Below are 20,778 nucleotides of genomic sequence, written 5' to 3' on the forward strand. Positions count from 1 at the left end.
TAAACACTCAACAATGTCACCTATTTCATGTAAATCACTTATTTTTTTAAAGTAATGAATTAAACTTTTGCCTTGACTTGTATATTCTGTATCATTTCTTGAAATGACTGAACATTATTTTAACATACTCTCTCTTAACTTCTAATGCAAGAAGGGTTTGATAATTCCCAAGAGATACAAAGAACTAAATCTGGCATTCCTAGTCTTATTGAGATTAAAATCCTCTTATGTATTTATTAACCATTGGTATTTCTTTAATGAAATATCTATTATAAACACAATTTACATGTGGGAACATGTGTTCTTTTCTCTCTGATAAAGCAAAGAGAGACAGAAAAAGGAAGAACAACACTTTCTAATCTCCTTCCTCACTTTTCATGTCAACATGGGAGGACATACAATGCTTGGAGCTACTGCCGCCCTTTCCAATCATAATTAGGAAATCAACAAAATGAAAGAAAAGCTAACACAGAGCCCTACACATTACTGAGTCTCTGAATTAACCTTGGAAGCATTTAGTCCCAGACTTATGGATATAATTTCAAATATTAAGCTGCTATTATTTAAGCTATTTTTAATTCAGGTATTCTATTACTTGCAACAACAACAAAAAATCATCGTAAATATACAACAGTATATTTCCACAAAGAACACATTCCAAACTCATAGTGGATGCCTGGAACCACAGACAGTACTGAACCCTGAATGTACTGTTTTCCTCTATACATACATATAGTATCTGGATAAAGTTTAATCTATAAATTAGGCATAGTAAGAAATTAACAACAGCAAATAATAAAACTATTTTAATATATTGCAATAAAAGTTATGTAAATGTGGTCAGTCTCTCTCTCTCTCTCTCTCTCTCTCTCTCTCTCTCTCTCTCTCTCTCTCTCTCTCTCTCTCTGATAACTGATCTAATAACCAAAATGGCTACTAAGTGGCACTGGGCAGGTAGCCTATACAGAAGGGGTATGTTAGAGAACAGGATGATTCATGTCCTGGGATGGAGTGGGACAGCGAGAGATTTCACTAACGGTGCACAATTTAAAACTTGTGAATCATTTGTCAAATTCTCCATTTAATATTTTTGGGCCGTGGTTGCCTGTGAGTAACTAAAACCATGGAAAGAGACATTGTTGATGAGGGACTACTTTACTGTCTCAAATATCAAAACTCCTATAACTTGCTGGTCCCCATCAATTAGGTCTAGTACCTAGAGTTCTAGACTCATTTAATGGCTGGTAATGAGCAAAGATGGCTTTTGAAGCAGAAAAACAAAAGCAAGAGAGAAATAGGGAATTATAAATATAAGGAATCACAAAAGCTAATTAATAAATTGACTTGATAAACCAGATTATCCAACATCTAATGACTGTGTCCATATATCCTTTTACTAAAATCTGTTTTTTCTTCTGTGTGGGAACTCAAGGAAGGGCAAATTTTCACATTGAAATAAAAGGAAAAAGAAGAGTGCACATAAGTGTACACACACACACACACACACACACACACACACACACACACACGTGCACACGCACACAAGCAAGCCTGGCAATTGCAGCAGCAAATAGTAAGAGATCTTTCTAAGGAGAGAAGAAAAAGATCTGGAGATAAAAGTCAGAGCTATAAATTGAGCAGTTCTTTCCATTTGACATACTTTCAGCTTTGCATCTTAAATTTAATATTTTTGGACCGTGGTTACCTATGGATAACTAAAAGGAATGAATAGTTCGACTACATTAAGGAAACTGACAGGTTCTTAACAGCAGTTCGAATAAGTATTCACCTGTTTTTTCTGTGTAGTTTCACTTTTATTATTAAAATTTTTAATCAATCTGGTTTGCTTTTTACATAAGGTAAAAGGTTAGAATCTAATTTTATTTTTCTCTAAATCTTAATTATCCAATCATTGCTTATTGAAGTAACTTTAATATCCCAATGATCTGCAATGCTACCTGTATATATTTTAAACATAGTCAGATATCAGTATTATTGCATGGTTTACCTAATCGTGCGCATGCGTGATTCTATTCCTGGTATATTCATTCTATTGAGTGCACTTACTTGTTTCACTTTAATACTAATAGAAGAAAATCAATGATGATTTTTGCATGTGCAATTTCTAATAATGACATCATATACAAACGCAATCATTTTATATATGGCTCTAGCACAAATCTAATTGACATCACTGCAACTTAGTAAATGTGCTATGAATCCCAGTACTAAGAGTACTAAAATAGCACATGATTTTTAAGATTTTATTTTTTAGAACAGTTTTAGATTCATAGCGAAGTTTAGCAAAAAAGTAGAGTTCCCAAATACCCCTTGCCCCAGAGTACATGCATTTTTTATTGAAATACTCTCTATGCACTATTATATTTAACACGTTAAGCGCCATGTCAATCACCGGTGACTGACACTGTACTTTCCGGAAAGGAAGACAAAACAGGCTTGGCGCTTAACGTGTTAAAGATCTATGATGAGCTTTATGTATAGATCAGTACACAGAGGCATACATATGCATAGAGTTAACAAAAGTTTGAGGAAATATTATTTGGGTAATCAATAAAAAAAAGAGATATTCAGTGATAGTTAACTTAAAAAGAATATTTTGTTACTTTCATTAAGAAACTATTTTCACTAGTTACTGGGAAAGATTATTACACAGAAGTAAAAATAAACTTTTAGAACACTAATGTTAGCTCTTCCGCATCCTGTCACTCTTAAGAGTATTTACTAACAAAATATATTTTAACAAACACACATTTTAATTTTCATTAAGATGAAACATCATGAAAGCACAATGCAATAAATTCTTCACATAAATATTTTCCTATTATGAACCAGACCCTCGCTGTTCTAAGTGGTGAGAATATAGCAAAATAAAGCAAACAAAACCCCTACCCTCAAATAATATACTTTCTTGCACAAGGAATCCATAAATTAATAAAGTAAGTAAAATTAAAAGTATATTGTTACTGTCCTGGCTGGTGTTTCTCAGTGGTTAGAGCATCATTCCCTGCACCAAAGGTCGTGGGTTTGATTCCAGGTCAGGGCACATACTCAGGTTTTGAGTTCAATTCCCAGTCGGGGCATGTATGGGAGGCAGCTGATCATTGTCTCTCTTCCCCTCTCCTTTCCCTTCCCCTCCCCCTCCCTCTCCTTTTCTCTCTCTAGAATCAATGAAAAGAACATACCCTCAGGTGAGGATTCTTTTAAAAAGTATGTTGTTACTTGAAATAAGAAATGTTGATTTTTTTTTATGAAGAGAGTAAAATATGTAAGTATTTTCTTATTAAAAAAATCAAAGGACAGATAACCCATAAAATTGGGGGGGGGGGCCTTAGCTGGTTTGGTTCAGTGGATGGAGCATCAGCCTGCAGACTGAAGGGTCCCAGGTTCAATTCCAGTCAAGGGCACATGCCTGGTTGCGGGTTCAATCCCCAGTGGGGGCTCGATCCCCAGTGGGAGGCAGCCGATCAGTGATTCTCTCTTATCACTGATGTTTCTATTGCTCTCTCCTTCTTCCTTCCTCTCTGATATCAATAAAAATGTATTTAAAAAAAAATTAGGGGGGGAAGGTTAGCTTTAAAGGGATAGAGGAAATAAGATATATGGGACAGAAACAAAAGGTATACTTTTTGCATATACCTTTGTTTCATAGACAGAAGTGTGAAACCATATAAATATTTTTATAATTATAAAATAAAATAAATTTTTAAATGTAATCACTAAAAGTTACAAGTTAAATTAAACAAATGAACCTAACTGTATTATCTAGTTAGAAATGTAATCATGCAGTTAGGAACTATCTCCACTGACTTTAACTCTAGGAACAACAACAAAAAAAGAACTTATTAAAAAAAGGGTTCAACTGTTTTCAGTAACCACATGAATGACGTTAATGGTAGTAAATATGTATCCTGAGACTGTTGTGTGTACACTGTGGGATAAGTCTAATGAGTAATTATGCTGGCATTGTTAAGCACCAAGAGTTCCCGTGTGATTGCAGGAAGACACGGGTAAAATCAATGAAGTTAAATAAAAACCTTGTAGTACTAAATTTATATCATAAGTATCAGGCTGAATTCATAGTATATATCATCATCTTTAAAAAAAAAAAAAACATAAAAAAAATATTCCCTAGGTTTATCCACAGAAGAAACAAGGAAACAATGACTAACAGCACTACTAGTACCTTGATTGTGGTCTGTCAGGTATATTTTCCTCCAATAAAACAAATCAAGGCTTCTCAGGGAAATGGTTGAAGAAAGAGGAATTCTGGAGCCAGAAATGTACAAGCTGAGCCTGGAACATCTTAACACAGTAGAAAGCCAGAAACTATCACAGACTACTAAGGCAAGCTAAAGTAAGTTTCTGCTGGCCAAATATAAGACAACTTCAACAACAACAAAATAAATCATAATATTTAAATGAAATCCATTTAAGTCCATGAATTCATAATATTATACATATACCCATATACTCACAACCCCCCCCCCCCCCCACACACACACACACATTCTTCTATCTCCTTTGGAGGATCCTTGGGAACTACCTAATTACTATTAGCAGTATTTTTTGAGAGAGAGAGAGAGGTGGATGGGGAGGAAGGAGGGGGAAGAGAGGGAGGAAGGGAGGAAAGGAGGGAGAGAGAGAGAGAGAGAGAGAGAGAGAGAGAGAGAGAGAGAGAGAGAGAGAGAGAGAGAGAGAGAAACATTGATTAGTTGTCTCCCATTACACATCCTGACTGGGAATTGAACTGGCAACCTAGGTATGTGCCCTGACCAGGAATCAAACCTGCAATCTCTTGGTGAAAGGGATGATGCTCCAACCAACTGAGCCATCCGGCCAGGGCCTACCTAATTATTTTTGAAAAGCTATAAATAAAGGGAAAGAATCATCCTTTCATCCTGTCTTTCCTGTATAAATAGAAAATCAAATAATTGCTATATTAAAATTTCTCTTTAAAGAAGTATTCCAACTAATAAGAAAAAAGAACAGAATTAAAATATTGGCATTTGCAACCTCTAATAGATTAATGAATCTTGGCAATAATCAACGATGGTTAATAAGATCACAAAACATCAAAGATAATGTCAATTTTTTTGGCCCACTTTAAGGAGTGTTACGATGCAACTGTTTAAACAGTAACTCCATTGTCAGAAATGAAGATAACAGAGAAAAATAAATTGGGTCAAGCAGAAAATCAGGACATATTACCCTTAGATATCCAAATGGAGATATTGATGCAATTGGATATATGAATCCAGAGCTTAGGAGTCCAATAAATGGAGGGTATTTAAAAGCTTTGAAATTAGATAAAATCACCAAGGGGGTAAGTAGGCAAATAGGTGTAAAAACTAAATTCAGGAGCACTCCAATATTAGGAGGTCAGGGAGATGAAGAACAAATCAGCAAAGAAACAGAAAAGAAGTAACCAATACAGTAGAAGAAAAATGTGGTTTCCTAGAAGCCAAGTGAAAAAAAGTATGTTGAAAAGGAAAGCATGTTAAACTAAAGAGGATGGTAAGTGATATGAAGACTGACAACTGACCACTGTATTGCAACATGGACATCTCTGCTGAGCATAGTAAGAACAGTTTTGGTGGAGTAACAGGCAAAAGCTTAAGTGAGTTCAAGAAAGAATGAGATGAAAGAAATAGTACACAGGTCCTTTCAAGGATCTTGTTGCAAGGAAAGGGTAAAGGAACTGGGAAATAACCAAAGGGAGAAGAAGATTCGGAGAAGTTTTTATTTGTTGCGTTTATAAGGTGGAAAAACAATGGCAGTTTTGCGTCAGATGGGAAAGATCCAGTAGAAATCGAAAATATGGTTGCTGAAGAGAAGAAAAAAATGCTACTTCACTGTCCTAAAGTGGTAAGAGGAGATAAGATCGAGTACACAGTCGAAGAATTCACTTCTGCAAGGGGCACAGTGAACCCGCAGCAACAGGAGAGAATATAGAGTTTATGGACACAAATGTAGACGGATGAGTCCCCAGTGATTATATGACCTCCATCAATAAGAAAGGCACATTCTTGGGCCTCTTCCCAGGTTACTGAGTAAGAAACTCTAGGTGGGCCTACTCATCTGTGTTTTGAAAAATCCTCCAGGCGATTATGATGCACACTAAAGATTGAGACCACTGGACTATGAAGATACAATATAAGTTTTGAGGAGGAAAAGAGAATAACAAAACACTATGTTCTGAAATGTTTTAGTTAAGTAATAATGGTCAAAATGGATTTTAAAGGAAGAAAAGACTAGCAATTGGGAAGACCACTTAGAAATCAAATCACAAGAATAAAGCTCAACACCTCAGAGAGGGGGTCAGGGAAGCACTGAGCCTGAGTTGTAAGTAAAATAGTGATACCATCAATAAAAACACGAAGGTAGTTAAGAAGAGACAGGGAACAGGTTTTTAAGAAAGTCAGTGAGTGACTGGTTCAGCATGAGACTTTCTAGACAGGAAAACAGAAAGAGATGGCAATGTAGATTTTCAGAATTTAGGACAGAGTAGGAGATCCTAGAAGACAAAATGTGAAAATGAAATTCAGGACAAAAGTCAGAACTGAGCATATACAGACATAATAATTAAAGCCATGAGCCTAAGTAAAGCTTCCTAATTGAAAGAAAGGAAAAAAGAAGAGCAAAAAAACCCAAAATCTTATGGCAGACACTTCAGGTTTCTGGTTCTGCATGTAAGGAGCTTGGAAGTTGCCACTTCATTCTAACAGGAAAAAGCTGAATTGACTGAAAAGTAAAAAACTCATCTTGGATCCATTAGAAAGGGGAGAACACAGGGCTAATTGCTGCCTAGTGCTGGGGTAGGAAAATCTGAACTAAAATTGACGAATTGCTGGAGATTCAGTGCAGACAACTGGAAGTCTGAGAGTTAAAAACTCCAGGGATACCCAGTCATACGAAGGATGTAGACGTTTAGAACAAGTCACCCCAAGATATGCCTCTGTGGTACATGAATTACTCTGACCTAAAGACAACAGAGACTCTGTGGGCTCAAGATAAAGTTCTGCACCCACCTTCCTAACTACCTAGAAGATTCTGAATTAGAAGCCTTGCCCATAAGAGATTATCAGAAATAAAATCTGTTTACATATCTATATGACAGCGCAAACTACTAATTACTGAATATCTATCTACTCTTCTTATCGCTCTGTAATGACCCTCTGAAACCCCAAGGTGCTTTAGCCCATCTTTAGTTCAGTGTCACATGTATCTCATTTTCCCTTTCTGTCTCTGAATCTTTCATGTGTGGGGGTTTCCGATTCTCTCATGTATGAGGGATCACATGTGTACACATGTGATTAAATTTGATTATTTTCTCTTGTAACTCGGTCTCATGCAGATTTAATTATTAGATCAGCCTAAAGAAGTTAGGAAGGTAGAAGAAAGTTTCTTCCTCTCCTTCAAGCACCTTCAAGCACCCCCATGATATTGTAAAAATTATCTCCAGGTTCCCACAGTAAATATGGGGGGGGGGGGGGGCAGGGGAAGGGGCGCGGTTCCCTGCTGTTTCCAGCAAGCAGGGGAAAGGGGAAAAGAACCATTTAAAAATATTCCAGAGCACTCTGTTGCTCTAAACAAGGTGTGCCCTCAAGGGAAACTAGCTATCCAGAGCCTAATTTGTAGGGATGCTATCAGAGCCTAACACACAAGGGGAACTACTCAACTCCAGGAGGCTCTATCTTCAGCGGAAGAAGGGAAACACCTAACTCTAGTTCACTCTAGCCATCCCGTCTCACTTAAGTAGGAAGAAAAACAAAAACAAAACCTGGGAAACCTGGGTGAAGTTTACAGTGCAGAAACAGAGGCTCACTAAAAGACTGAGACCTAACCCCTAATCATAGGACTGGAGAACACCTCCCCTCCCACCACACCTCACCATATTACTAGAGGCCTATTTACAGCAGTTCCTTTTACCCCATACATCATATCCAACTATCAAGAAAAAATTACATGGCATACTAAAAATAAAGCAAGGGTCAATGCATATTATTTTAAATTAATATAGAAAATATTGTTAAGCTAAATTATTTCTAAAGACTAAAAAATCACTTAACTCTAAGAAACAAGAGTAAGAAAAACACCCGAGTCTCTGTCCTGTTAATAGAAAATCTGTACTATATTATATAGAGACTTAGGGTAATAAACTAAACTGAGATAGATCCAAGCTTTACTAATAGCACAAACCTTGGCACAATGCTTAGATCAAATGAATAACAACTCAGTGAAGGAGCAAGATCCAGCTAAAGGTAAGTGCAATGGAAAGCAGACGGTGATAAGACATACAGCAAAGTAAGTACAAAGCCCCATTTGCCTGGGACAGTCATACTAGTATATACCAATTGGCCTGGTGTAATTATTAATAGCACCCTCTTCTACTCTCAATAGTATTCCAGCTTGGATGATGAATTATGCAGTCACCCTATCTATAATTACAACAATATATGGCATGGAGTTAATGCTACAGTAAAGGTACGTTTATATTTAATTCATTTGCAAAATGGGAATAAATAGATTCTGTACCCACCCCCAACTCAGAGATCTTTGAGAAGATGAGACAGTATCTGAAATGTGCTAAACTCTCAAAAAATATATATTACATAAATGCAGTGCCATGCTGTGATCCTGAAAATGCCCAGAAACGGAGGGGGCGGAGAGGAGCAGGACTGGCAGTAAAGTCAGGCTAGAACTGAAGGAGCACAGATGCAGGTCCTGATTCACACTCCTACTCTTCTGCCCCCTTCCAGGCTGTAACCCTATTTAATATGAAACTCTTGGTAAGGCAAATTAAAAATGAATGGAACAGGAATGGGAAACAATTTTTAATGAAAAATTGTATTTATTTAAAAAACATTTTTTATTTTTCAATTAGAGTTGGCATTCAATATTATATTAGTTTCAGGTGTATAGCATAGTGGTTTGACAATTACATAACTTACAAAATGATCCCCCCAAGAAGTCTAGTACCCATCTGGCACCATACAGTTATTACAATATTATTGACTATATCCCGTATGGTGTACTTTACATCCCCGTGACTATTTTGTAACTGTTAATTTATAATTCTTAACCCCTTCACCTTACTCACCCACCCTCACAACACCCCTCCCATCTAACAATCACCAGTTTGTTTTCCGTATCTATGAGTTTGTTCATTTATTTTTTTAGAACCCACATATATGTGGATTCATATGCTGTATCTTTCTCTATATGACTTATTTCACTTAACATAATACTCTCTAGATCCATACATGTAAAAAAGGTAAGATTTCATTATTTTTTATGGCTAAGCAACATTCCATTATACATATGTACCACATCTTTATCCAGTTGTCTATTGATGGACACTTACCTTGCGTCCGTATCTTGACTATCCTATATAATAAAATGTAAATTGACCAAACAGCGGACAACCGGTCAGCAGGGAGCAAGGCCAGTGAGCGGACGGCGCCAGGCCAGCCAAGATAGGTGGTGGCGGAGGGGCAATTGGGGTGGCTGGTGCCATCCCCCGATGGGCTCGCAGGTCACCTCCTGCAGTCAGACATCCCTCGAGGGCTCCTGGTCTGAGAGAGGGCGCAGGCCAGGCTGAGGGACCCCCTGCCCCCGAGTGCATGAATTTTCATGCACCAGGCCTCTAGTCCTATATAATAAAGAGGTAATATGCAAATTGACCCTCACTCCTTCACAAGATGGCTGCCTACAACCAGGCCAGCAGGAGGTTAGTGAGAGATGACCAAACAATTGAACAAGCAGGCTGTGTGGGGTAACCAGACTGGCAGGGGGATTAGTGAGGGACGACCAAACGACTGAACAAGCAGGCTGCGTGGGGCGACCAGGCCGGCAGGGGGGTTAGTGAGGGATGACCAAATGACTGAACAAGCAGGCTGCGTGGGCGACCAAGCTGGCAGGGGAGGGGCAGTTGGGGGATGACCAGGATCGCAGGGGGGGCAGTTAGGGTTGACCAGGCCAGCAGAGGGGGGCAGTTGGGGCAACCAGGCCAGCAGGGGTGCAGTAGGAGGCGACCAGGCCGGTGGGGGGGGGGGCAGTAAGGGGTGACCAGGCCGATGGGTGGGGGGGGGGCAGTTAGGAGCAGTCAGGCCAGCACACAGAGGCAGTGAGGGGCGATCAGGCTGGCGGGGGGCAGTAAGGGGTGGCCAGGCAAGCGGGGGGGGGGGGGCAGTTGAGGGCGACCTGGCCAGCAGTGGGGGGTAGTTAGGGGCAACCAGGCCGGTGGGGGGGGTGCAGTTGGGGACAACCAGGCGGGCAGGGGGGCAGTTGGGGGCAATTAGGCTGGCAGGGAGGGCAGTTGGAGGTGACCAGGCCAGCAGGGAGGGCAGTTAGGGGTGATCAGGCGGGCACGCAGAGGCAGTGAGGGGTGATCAGGCCGGCAGGGGGGGGAGTTGGGGCGACCAGGCTGGCAGGGGGGGCAGTTAGGGGTGACCAGGCCGGTAGAGGGGGGCAGTTTGGGGTGACCAGGCTGGCCGTGGGGGCAGTAAGAGGCGACCAAACCAGTGTGGGGGCAGTTAGGGGTGACCAGGCTGGCAGAGGGGGGCAGTTGGGGGCAACCAGGCCAGCAGGGGGGGGACATTAAGGGGTGACCAGGCTGGCAGGGGGGAGGGGCAGTTACAAGCAACCAGGCCGGCAGGGAGGGGGCAGTTGGGGGTGACCTGGCCAGCAGCTGGGGGCAGTTAGGGGTGACCAGACCGGCGTGGGGGGGGCAGTTAGGGGTGGTAAGGATGGCACACAGAGGCAGTGAGGGGTGATCAGGCCAGGGGGGGTGGGCAGTTAGGGGCAACCAGGCAGGCAGGCAGGTGAGTAATTAGGAGCCAGCAGTCCAAAATTGTGAGAGGGATGTCCGACTGCTGGTTTAGGCCCCATCCCTCAGATCGGGCCTAAACTGGCAGTCAGACATCCCCCAAAGGGTCCCGGATTGGAGAGGGTGCAGGCTGGGCTGAGGGGACTGCCCCGCCCCCCCGTGAATGAATTTCGTGCACCGGGCCTCTAGTTGTAAATAATGCTGCAGTGAACATACAGATATATATACATCTTTTCAAATTAGTGTTCTGTTTTTCTTCAGATAAATACCCAGAAGTGGGATTGCTGGGTCATATCGTAGTTCTAGTTTTAGTTCTGTGAGGAACCTCTATATTGTGCTCCATAGTAACTGAAATACCAGCTGACATCTTAATTGCAGCCTTGTGTGAGACTCAGAGCCAGAATACCCAGCTAAGTAGCATCTATATTTCTGACCCATTGAAACCGTGAGATGATAAATGTATAATGTTGTAAGCCACTACACTTGGGAGAAATTTGTTACACAGCTATATAACTAACACACAGGTTAAATTTTTAACCTAGAAAATTTCAGTTAAAGAAATATGCATTTATTCCTTTAGAAACAGTTTAATTCAAAACTCAACAATCCTATTTTTACAAAATTTTCTACTATTTTTTCTAACCTTACTTTTAGCTATTTTCATAAGTGACTATCCTTGTTTCAGATACAGATACATCTATGTTGTTAACTAAATTCTCTGAGGTGTCTAGACAAACGATGACAAAAGTATTTTTTAGGCAGAATAGCTAATAAAAGAAAAACTGAAATATTAGGTACAACGATATTTTTCATGTAAGTTAATCTTAAAGTTGATTATACAAAAACTCTAAAACTATGCTGAATGACATCAATGAAAGGGGAAAATGGATAAAAAGGAAGAAAATTTTTAAAAGAGAAGGAATATTTTAAAATTTAAAAGTAAAAAGTAATAAAGTTCAGGCACACTAGAAACTATAATAAATTTTCCAGTTACAAAGCAGGCAATAATAATGTGAATTCTCACTGCCTCCTACTGCTGTGTTCAGGGCAACAAAGCCATTCATTTATCTTATTTAAAATTATTTGTTGATCAAGTACCTATACTTCCCAAAATATCTTCAATATTGACAGCACATGCCAACATTACTGCAACCAACACCTCAATCTAAACAGGTCACAGATTCAGCATCTATCAACATCTACTCTTTTTTTTTAAATCATGTTCAAAAGATAATGATGTAGAGAGCAAAAGCTTTTTATATTGTTCCTAATCTGAAATACTCCTATCAGCAGGCCAACGCTCTCTCCACTGAACCAAACAAGCTAGGGTGAAATATATCTGTTTTTAAACAAAATTCACCTACTACACTGATAAAATTCTATTTTAATATACTTTTTAATATAAACTTTTTTATTCTAATTTTTATTACAAATGTTTAGAATTCCATTAAAATGTGAAAGACTTAGTAAGAATTCCACTGACCTATATGTTATACAGACATGCATGCTTACTTTGTTCGGCACAGTGATATTAGTAAACACTTCACACATTTGGGCATTTAATATCTGATGATGAGGTAAAAAGATTAAAATAACTTGTAATTCTAGAAACTATTATGCAATTAAATGGGCTGTAAAACATCTGCATAAGCTTCCTAATACCTCTCTATATATTATATATAATTTTAACATCTTTCCTTTGAAGGTATTTTTAATGATTAAGAAAATGTGGGGGTTTTTTGTTATTTTTTCAGACAAATATTTTTACAATTGCGACATATTAACAAATATATTTGGTCTTTGTCCCTGGTCCCTGACTCTTGCAGTTTCTTGATAGGAGTATTTTTTGCCCTTAGTTTGTGCTAGTGAGATGACCTTGGGTTAGTCTCCTACATCCTCAGGATGGAACTGGTCACCAAAAAGACTCAGTGATTAAGGTTGGAACTTTCAGTCCCACCCACCTGGCCTCTGAGGAAACTGAGTTCTATAAAAAAGCTCTTGAATTTTGAAATTCAAAGCACTTCCAGGTTGGTGAAAATATTGAGATGCTGGGAAGGTGGCATGCCCAGAGAGGGCCTGAAAGTTCCAGACCCTTCCTCCCATACCTTGTCCTATATATCTCTTCCATTTGGCTGTTCCAAAGTTGTATTCTTCATAATAAACCAGTAAACATAAGTAAACTGTTTTCCTGAGTTTTGTGATCCATCCCAACAAATTATCAAATCTGAGAAGGGGGTGTAGGAACACCTGGTTGAGAGCAGGTTGGTCAGAAGTACATATGGCCAGAGACTAGTGACTGGCATCTCAAGTGGGAGGCAGCCTTATGGGACTAAGCCCTTTAACCTGTGGGATCTGACACTACTCCAGGTGGATAGTGTCAGAATTGAACTGAATTGTTAGACACCCAGTTGATGTTGGAGAATTGAAGACTTGATTGGTATCAGAAAACACAACAGAATAGTAATATTTATAAGTTCATATATCAATAACAAAAGTGGTTTCTAAGAATCTAGCCTTATTCTAGGTACAAAATTAACCAATCTTAGTAAGTTAATTTTTAACTTCTGAAACGTGGCTATCTAAAACTATTTCAGCTTTAAACATGAAAATGTACAGCAATATTTTCAAATATTTTATAATACTAAGACTCTTAAAATTAATCATATATGCTCTCCCAAAATAATCCTTCAGCACTAACATGTTTTTAACCTAAAACAATGCTAAGCAATGATTAAATCCTCAAGTAATACCAAAATCAAAGGAAAACAAAGCACCATCAGGATAATACCTTAAAATTATGTCCTTTCAGTACAGTACCATGAAGTTTAATGTTAAAAGTTACCTCCAATTTAATTGTTCAACATAATTATAAAACGACATGGACCATTCACATACTAAATACTATATATTTCAGATTTGGCATGGAATTTGTTTGATAAAACTAATATGGTTATACTATAAATGACTAAGAAAATGGACAACAATAATTTTATGAAGGCTGTTTAGCCTAAAAAATAATTCTCTCTGTAAAAAGTATCAAATACACTAACAAATTTTATTTATTCCATAATTTATATAGATAGTAACAATTTATGGACTAATAGAATTTATGTTAGCATATTTGATATTCAAATCTTTTTTTTTTTTTTTAATCCTCACTCAGGGATATGTTTTTATTGATTTTAGAGAGAGGAAAGGAGAGAGGAGGGGGGAGAGAGAGAGACAGAGAGAGAGAGAGAGAGAGAGAGAGAGAGAGAGAGAGAAAGAAGCATCCATGTGAGAGAGAAAAACATCAATTGGTTGTCTACCATACTTGCCCAAACCAGGAATCAAACCCGCAACCTAGGTATGTGCCCTGAACGGAAATTGCATTTGTAACCTTTTGGTACACAAGACAATGTTCCAACCAACTGAGCCACCTGGCCAGGGTTGATATCCAAATGCTTAAGCAATTATACCGGCAACAAAATAAACCACTTGAGATTAGAAGGAACAATTCATCACTAATAACCTAGAGAATTATTAGTAAAAGTAATCTTATAGCTTGACTGTGTGTACTGGAAGAGAGTGAAGAAATGGTAAGGATGTTAAAAGAATGAATTACTCAATATAATAAAACTAGAGGCCCAATACACGAAATTCATGCAAGCGGCTCGGCCCTCACAGCCCAGTTTTGTCCGGAAGGTTGTCCAGCGGGTCGTCTGGATGGTTGTTCTGCTGTTCGCTCTAATTAGCATATTAGCTCTTTATTATATAGGATGACTCAAATTAAATGGTAATTGCTTTATATTGGTTTCCAGTATAATAGTAAAACTCAATAATCCATCAACTTCATTTTACTCATTCTACCTGAAGACAAACAGAATATATTTAAATGTTCTTTAAGTTGGAAACATAGTATAAGCTAGCATTATTCTATCACCTGTGGTTCTATAAATGAATGAAATAAACTGGACTATTTAGAACTGAAAGATATTCTGATATTAATGTCACTGGGCCCTAACCAAAATAATTTAACCACAATGAGAAAAGATAATCTCAGTAAGCAGAAGTCAGCTAATGCAGGGACAGCTATAGTAATAAAAGGGCAATATGCTAATTAGACTGGATGTCTTCCAGATGTACCTCCTGACAAAGCTGGGCCCGGGAGAAGCCACCCGTCCATGGTCCCGAGTGCCTGTGGGTGCAGCCCAGGCAAAGCTGCCCCCAGTCCCAGGCACCTGAGCCTGCGGCCAGCCTGGTTGAAGCCGGCCTGGGTCCCAGGTACCTGCAGCCAGCCAGAAGGAGGGAAGTCCAGGTCCCGGGTTCCTGCAGCCAGCCGGAGGAGGGAAGCCTGGGTCCCGGGTGTGGGGCCAAGGCAGAGGCAGTTAGGGGCGATCAGGCAGGCAGAGGTGGTTAGGGGCGATCAGGCAAGCAGGCAGAGAGGTTAGGGGCAATCAGGCAGGCCAGCAGGCGAGTAGTTAGGAGCCAGTGGTCCCGGATTGTGAAAGGGATCAGGCCTAAACTGGCAGTTGGACATCCTCAAGGAGTCCCGGATTGGAGAGGGTGCAGGCCAGGCTGAAGGACATCATCCCCACACACACCCAGTGCATGAATTTCGTGCACCAGGCCTCTAGTTAAATATAAGACTAAAGAGTTAATGTCTGGTATCTGATCTAATATGCACTAAGAAATCACTGTTACGTTTCCTAGCTAGAGAAAAACACTCTCAAAGTGATATTCATGATGGATTAGAGAGGAAACATGTAGAGGTGATAATCTAGGCCAGGGGTGGGCAAACTTTTTGACTCGAGGGCCACAATGGGTTCTTAAACTGGACCGGAGGGCCGGAACAAAAGCATGGATGGAGTGTTTGTGTGAACTAATATAAATTCAAAGTAAAGGAGTGGAGTGGAGAGCAAGAGAACCGGATAGAACAGCCGGATCCGGCCTGCGGGCCGTAGTTTGCCCAAGGCTGATCTAGGCACAAGATAACAAATACCAAGATGAGCAATTTTCAACCTTTCTCACCTCTTGGCATACAGAAACTAATTACTAACATTCTATGGCACACCAAAAAATATATTATACCTTTTGCCAATTTGAAAAAAAAAGGTATGATTTTGATTCGTTCACACTAGAAGGCTAGTGTTGTGTGGGCTGTTATCATTTTTTATTTGACAATCTAAGGGAAAAGAGGTCAGTGCCACTGACTAAACTGTCAGGTATAGCATGTTTTAAAAATTCTTATGGCACACCAGTGTGTGTGTCATGGCACACCAGTTGAAAACACTGTCCTAGATTAAAATAGAGCAAGCAATAACTAGAACAGATAAGTGAGAAAGAAAATAACTTTTAAGAACACAAGATTTTTTTTATAGCAAGGGTTGGCAAACTACAGCTTGCTGCTTATTTTCACAAATAAAGTTTTACTGGGACACAGACATGCCCTTTAGTCCTGCCCTGTTGTCTATGGCTGCTTGGCACTACAACAGGAGAGTTAATAGCTACTACAGAGAGAATATGACCCACAAAAATCTAAAAATTTTAGTAGCTGGCCTGCATTAGTTTCCTAGGGCTGCTGTATCAAAATACCACAAACAAAATGGCTTAAACCAATAGAAATGAATTTTTCACAATTCTAGAGGCTGCAAGTCTGAAATCAAATTGTCAGTAGAGCCGTGCTCTCTCGAAGGCTTAGGGATAGAATCTGTCCCATGCTTTTCTCTTAGTTTGTGGTGTCACCACCAATCCTTATCATTCTTTGACTTATAGCTGCATAACTCTAATCTCTGCCTCCACTGTCATATGGTCATCTGCTCCCCTTGTCCATGTCTCCTCTCCACATGATGTTCTCCTCTCTTTTAAGGACACCAATCACTGGATTAAGGGCCCACACTACTTCAATATGTCCCCATCTTAACTAATTATATCTGAAACTAGAGGCCCAGTGCACGAAATCCGTGCACAGGGGGAGGGTGTCCCTCAGACCAGCCTGCACCCTCTCCAATCCAGGACTGCTGGCTCCCAACTGCTGGCCTTCATGATTGCCCCTAACCACTTCTGCCTGCCAGCCTGATCACCCCCTAACCACTCCCCTGCCAGCCTGATTGATGCCTAACTGCTCCCCTGCCAGCCTGTTTGCCCCTAACTGCCTCCCCCTGCAGGCCTGGTCCCCCCTAACTGCCCTCCCCTGCAGGCCTGGTACCCCCCAACTGCTCTACCCTGCAGGCCTGGGTCCCCCCCAACTTCCCTTCCCTGCAGACCCAATCACCCCCAACTTCCCTCCTCTGCCAGCTGGGTCACCCCTAACTGCCCTCCCCAGCAGGCTTGATAGCCCCCAACTGCCCTCCCTTGCAGGCCTGGTCCCTCCCAACTGCCCTTCCCTGCTGGCCATCTTGTGGTGGCCATCTTGTGTCCACATGGGGGCAGGATCTTTGACCACATGGGGGCAGCCATCTTGTGTGTTGGAGTGATGGTCAATCTGCATTTACTCTTTTATTAGATAGGATAGAGGCCTGGTGCATGGGTGGGGGCCAGCTGGTTTGCCCTGAAGGGTGTCCTGGATCAGGGTGGGGGTTCCCTTGGGGTGTGGGGCAGCCTGGATGAGGGGCCTGTGGTGGTTTTCAGGCCGCCCACACCCCCTGGCGACCCAAGCAGAGGCCCTGGGATCTGGGATTTATTTATCTTCTACAATTGAAACTTTGTAGCCTGGAGTGGAGCCAAGCCTTCTGCTCGCTCCGTGGTAGCAGCCATTTCTGTTGGGATTTATGTATCTTCTATAATTGAAACTTTGCAGCCTTAAGCAGAGGCCAAAGCAGGCCAGGGATGCAGAAGCTTGGCTTCCTCCATCCCCGCGGGCAACCCTAGCCTCCTGCTCTCTCCAGCTCCATGGCTGTCGCCATTTCAGTTGGGATTTACTTATCTTCTATAACTGAAACTTTGTAGCATTGAGTGGAGGCCTGGACCGGCAAGAGCAGGCGGAAAGCTTGGCTTCCTCCATTGCCAGGGAAACCCAAGCCTCCCTCCTGCTCTCTGTGGCTGTAGCCATCTTGGCTGGGTTTATTTGCATATTCCCTCCTGATTGGCTGGTGGGCGTGGCTGGTGGATGTAGCGGAGGTATGGTCAATTTGCATATTACTCTTTTATTAGATAGGATGGCCCTATTTCCAAATAAAGTCACATTCTGAGATAATGGGGTTAGGACTTCAAAATATGTTTTTGGAAGGTACACACCAACCTATAACTTGATCCTTTACAGAAAAAGCCTGCCAATTCCTGATTTAGAAGAATAAGAATTGAGAAGTAGAACCAGGAGTACCATTCAACAGTGAGGGATTTCAAAGAAGACTGATGAGATTTTGTTTTGAAAGCAAAAGTAAGAGAACTCAGATATATGTACAAGAATCTGGACTGGCTTAGAGATGGAGGAATTAGAAGTAACCTAAAAATGAATGAACATTCCCAAGGTAAATGCTTTATACATCAGTTCAAGCACTGATGTTTAGAGAATGTTACTGTTAGATAACAATGTGATTAAATTAACAATAAGATTAGGGGATATGACTATTAAATAATATTAGATAATAGTATAGAAAATAATGTAATTTAGTATCATATAAACTAAAAGAGAAACATTTCAACAGTGACAAATACAACAAACAAACTAAAGAGGACCAAAAAATAACCAAGGGATTTACTTAACTGGAGGCCCGTTGCACGATATTTGTGCAAGAATAGGCCTTCCTTCCCCTGGCTTCCCTCCCAGCCGCCTAGGAGCCAACAAGTCCCTCCTCCCAGCCCGCCCAGGAGCTGGCAAGTCCCCGCTCCCCCGTCGCCCGGGAGCCGGCAAGTCCCCACTTCCGGCCCGCCCAGGAGCCGGCAAGTCCCTGCTCCCCGGTCGCCCGGGAGCCGGCAAGTCCCTGCTCCTGGCCCGCCCGGGAGCCGGCAAGTCCCCGCTCCTGTCCAGAGCACTGCTCCTGGAGCTCCCTCCACCGCCTTCATAGCAGGCGTCACGCCTCTCCTGGCCGCTCCACGCCTGCATATGCAAATTAACCTCCATCTTTGTTGGGTTGATTTGCATACTCACTCTGATTGGTTGTGGACATAGTGGAGTGATGGTTAATTTGCATGTTTCTCTTTTATTAGGTAAGACTAGAGGCCCAGTGCACGAAATTCGTGCACTCTGAGGGGGGCATCCCTCAGCCCCACCTGCACCCTCTCACAGCTTGGGAGCCCTTGGGGGATGTCCAACTGACGGCTTAGGCCCACTCGCCATCAGTCAGACATCCTTAGCACTGCCGCGGAGGCAGGAGAGGCTCCCGCCACCGCCGCTGCACTCGCCAGCCATGAGCCCAGCTTCTGGCTGAGCGGCACTCCCCTGTGGGAGTGCACTGACCAACAGGGGGCAGCTCCTGCGTTGAGCATCTGCCCCCTGGTGGTCAGTGCACATCACAGCAACCAGTCGTTCTGCCGTTTGGTTGATTTACATATTAGCCTTTTATTACATAGGATTAGACCACAGCGGAATAAAGAAAACAACTTTTATGGAGAAACTAAGAGGGACACCAGATGAGGGGGGTAGATAAGAATGCTTGAGAAATAAGGCATTATTTATTGTACAGTGAGTACAGTAGTAATTATATAGGTGACCCCCAATAAATCACATCTCCCAGTATTCATGCCCTTGTATAATCTTCTCCCCCGTAGACTCTGAGCTTAGCCAAAACTTGCTTTAGCCAATGTGATATGAACAGGCTCTGGCAAGCAGAGGCATGATAAGCACTTCTACATGAGAACTTGTTTTCTTGCAACACTGACACCTGGAAGCCAGCTGCCATACTGTGAGGAAGCTTGAGCTAGACTCCTAAATGAGAGGTCACATGGAGAGAGACCTTGAAAGACAAGCGGTCACCTTAAATATTCCAGCCCCAGCAGAGTTCCCAACTGAGTGGAAGTGCCATAGTGACCTCAGCCCATACCTAGGAGAACAGAAAAGGTGCCCAGCTAAGTAAGCCCAGTCAAGCCAGAAAATAATAAAATAATAATAAACTGTTGTCATTTTAAGCCATTAAATTTTGTGGTGGTTTGTAAAGCAGCAATAGGTAACTGACAGAGCCAGAATAAAATAAATATTTGAGAAATCCAGGAACATGAGACTAAGGATTCTTACAAAACTGGGAAGACTTGATATACACATGAAGGAAAAAAAGAAAAAAAAACATAAAATACAAAGGGTAAAATTAAAATGTAAAGCGAAAAACAAAAGATGTTGAAGGAGTTGAGTCATACAAGGAATAATGGGAAAATTTAAGACTAAAACTTCATTGTGTGTTATGAGAATTCCAGGGAAAAAGTTTTTCCACCTACTTCATCACTTTCATCTACTTCAATTCCACCATCTTTGTCATCATCCATTTGTTTGTGTATTGTTTGAAGAGCTTCCAGACTAAATCTATCTTCTTCTGTGAAGCATGGTGGACTCAATGACAGGCAGGGATCTGAAAATAGAACAAAGAACAATTACCAACTTGCCATACCAAAATCCAGGCTATCCTTAGAAAGTATAATATTTTTTAAAACCAACAAATTAAATTTCAAACTAAGTCAAACAAAGAGGCTTTTAAAAGTCTAGCAGAGTATTCTTCAAATCAAAATTACCACATCTAAACACAATTGACTAAGAATAAATAATTCATCTTAATTGATATTAGGCAACTACAACCAAAAGTTACACCAATAGATATAAGAGCAGATTTAAATGCCAAGGGATTTAAAATTTTCAATAATATCTTTATTCTCAAACCATTCTACTTAAGACCTCATTTAATGTTGTACTTTATTGATCTCTATTTTATGAATCATTTTATCCACACAATTAATTATGAACAGGCAGGGCTGGGACAATATTCTTCTTTTTCTCAATTGTTCATAATACCCAGAACTTAGTT

General features: G+C 40.9%; 1 protein-coding gene across 2 annotated transcripts in view; it reads right to left on the reverse strand.

Moving 5' to 3' along the window:
- The window catches only part of STIM2 (stromal interaction molecule 2), a 148,581-nt gene that overhangs the window by 67,844 nt on the left and 59,959 nt on the right, over positions 1–20,778 (reverse strand). For both annotated transcript variants that reach the window (XM_080657872.1, XM_080657871.1), the window contains exon 2: positions 20,198–20,328. In XM_080657872.1, coding sequence (XP_080513998.1) covers positions 20,198–20,328 — 131 coding nt within the window. The remainder of the gene's footprint in view (positions 1–20,197; positions 20,329–20,778) is intronic.

Source organism: Plecotus auritus (genome assembly GCF_963455305.1).
Source record: "Plecotus auritus genome assembly, chromosome: 1".
In the NCBI taxonomy this organism is placed as follows: Eukaryota; Metazoa; Chordata; class Mammalia; order Chiroptera; family Vespertilionidae; genus Plecotus; species Plecotus auritus.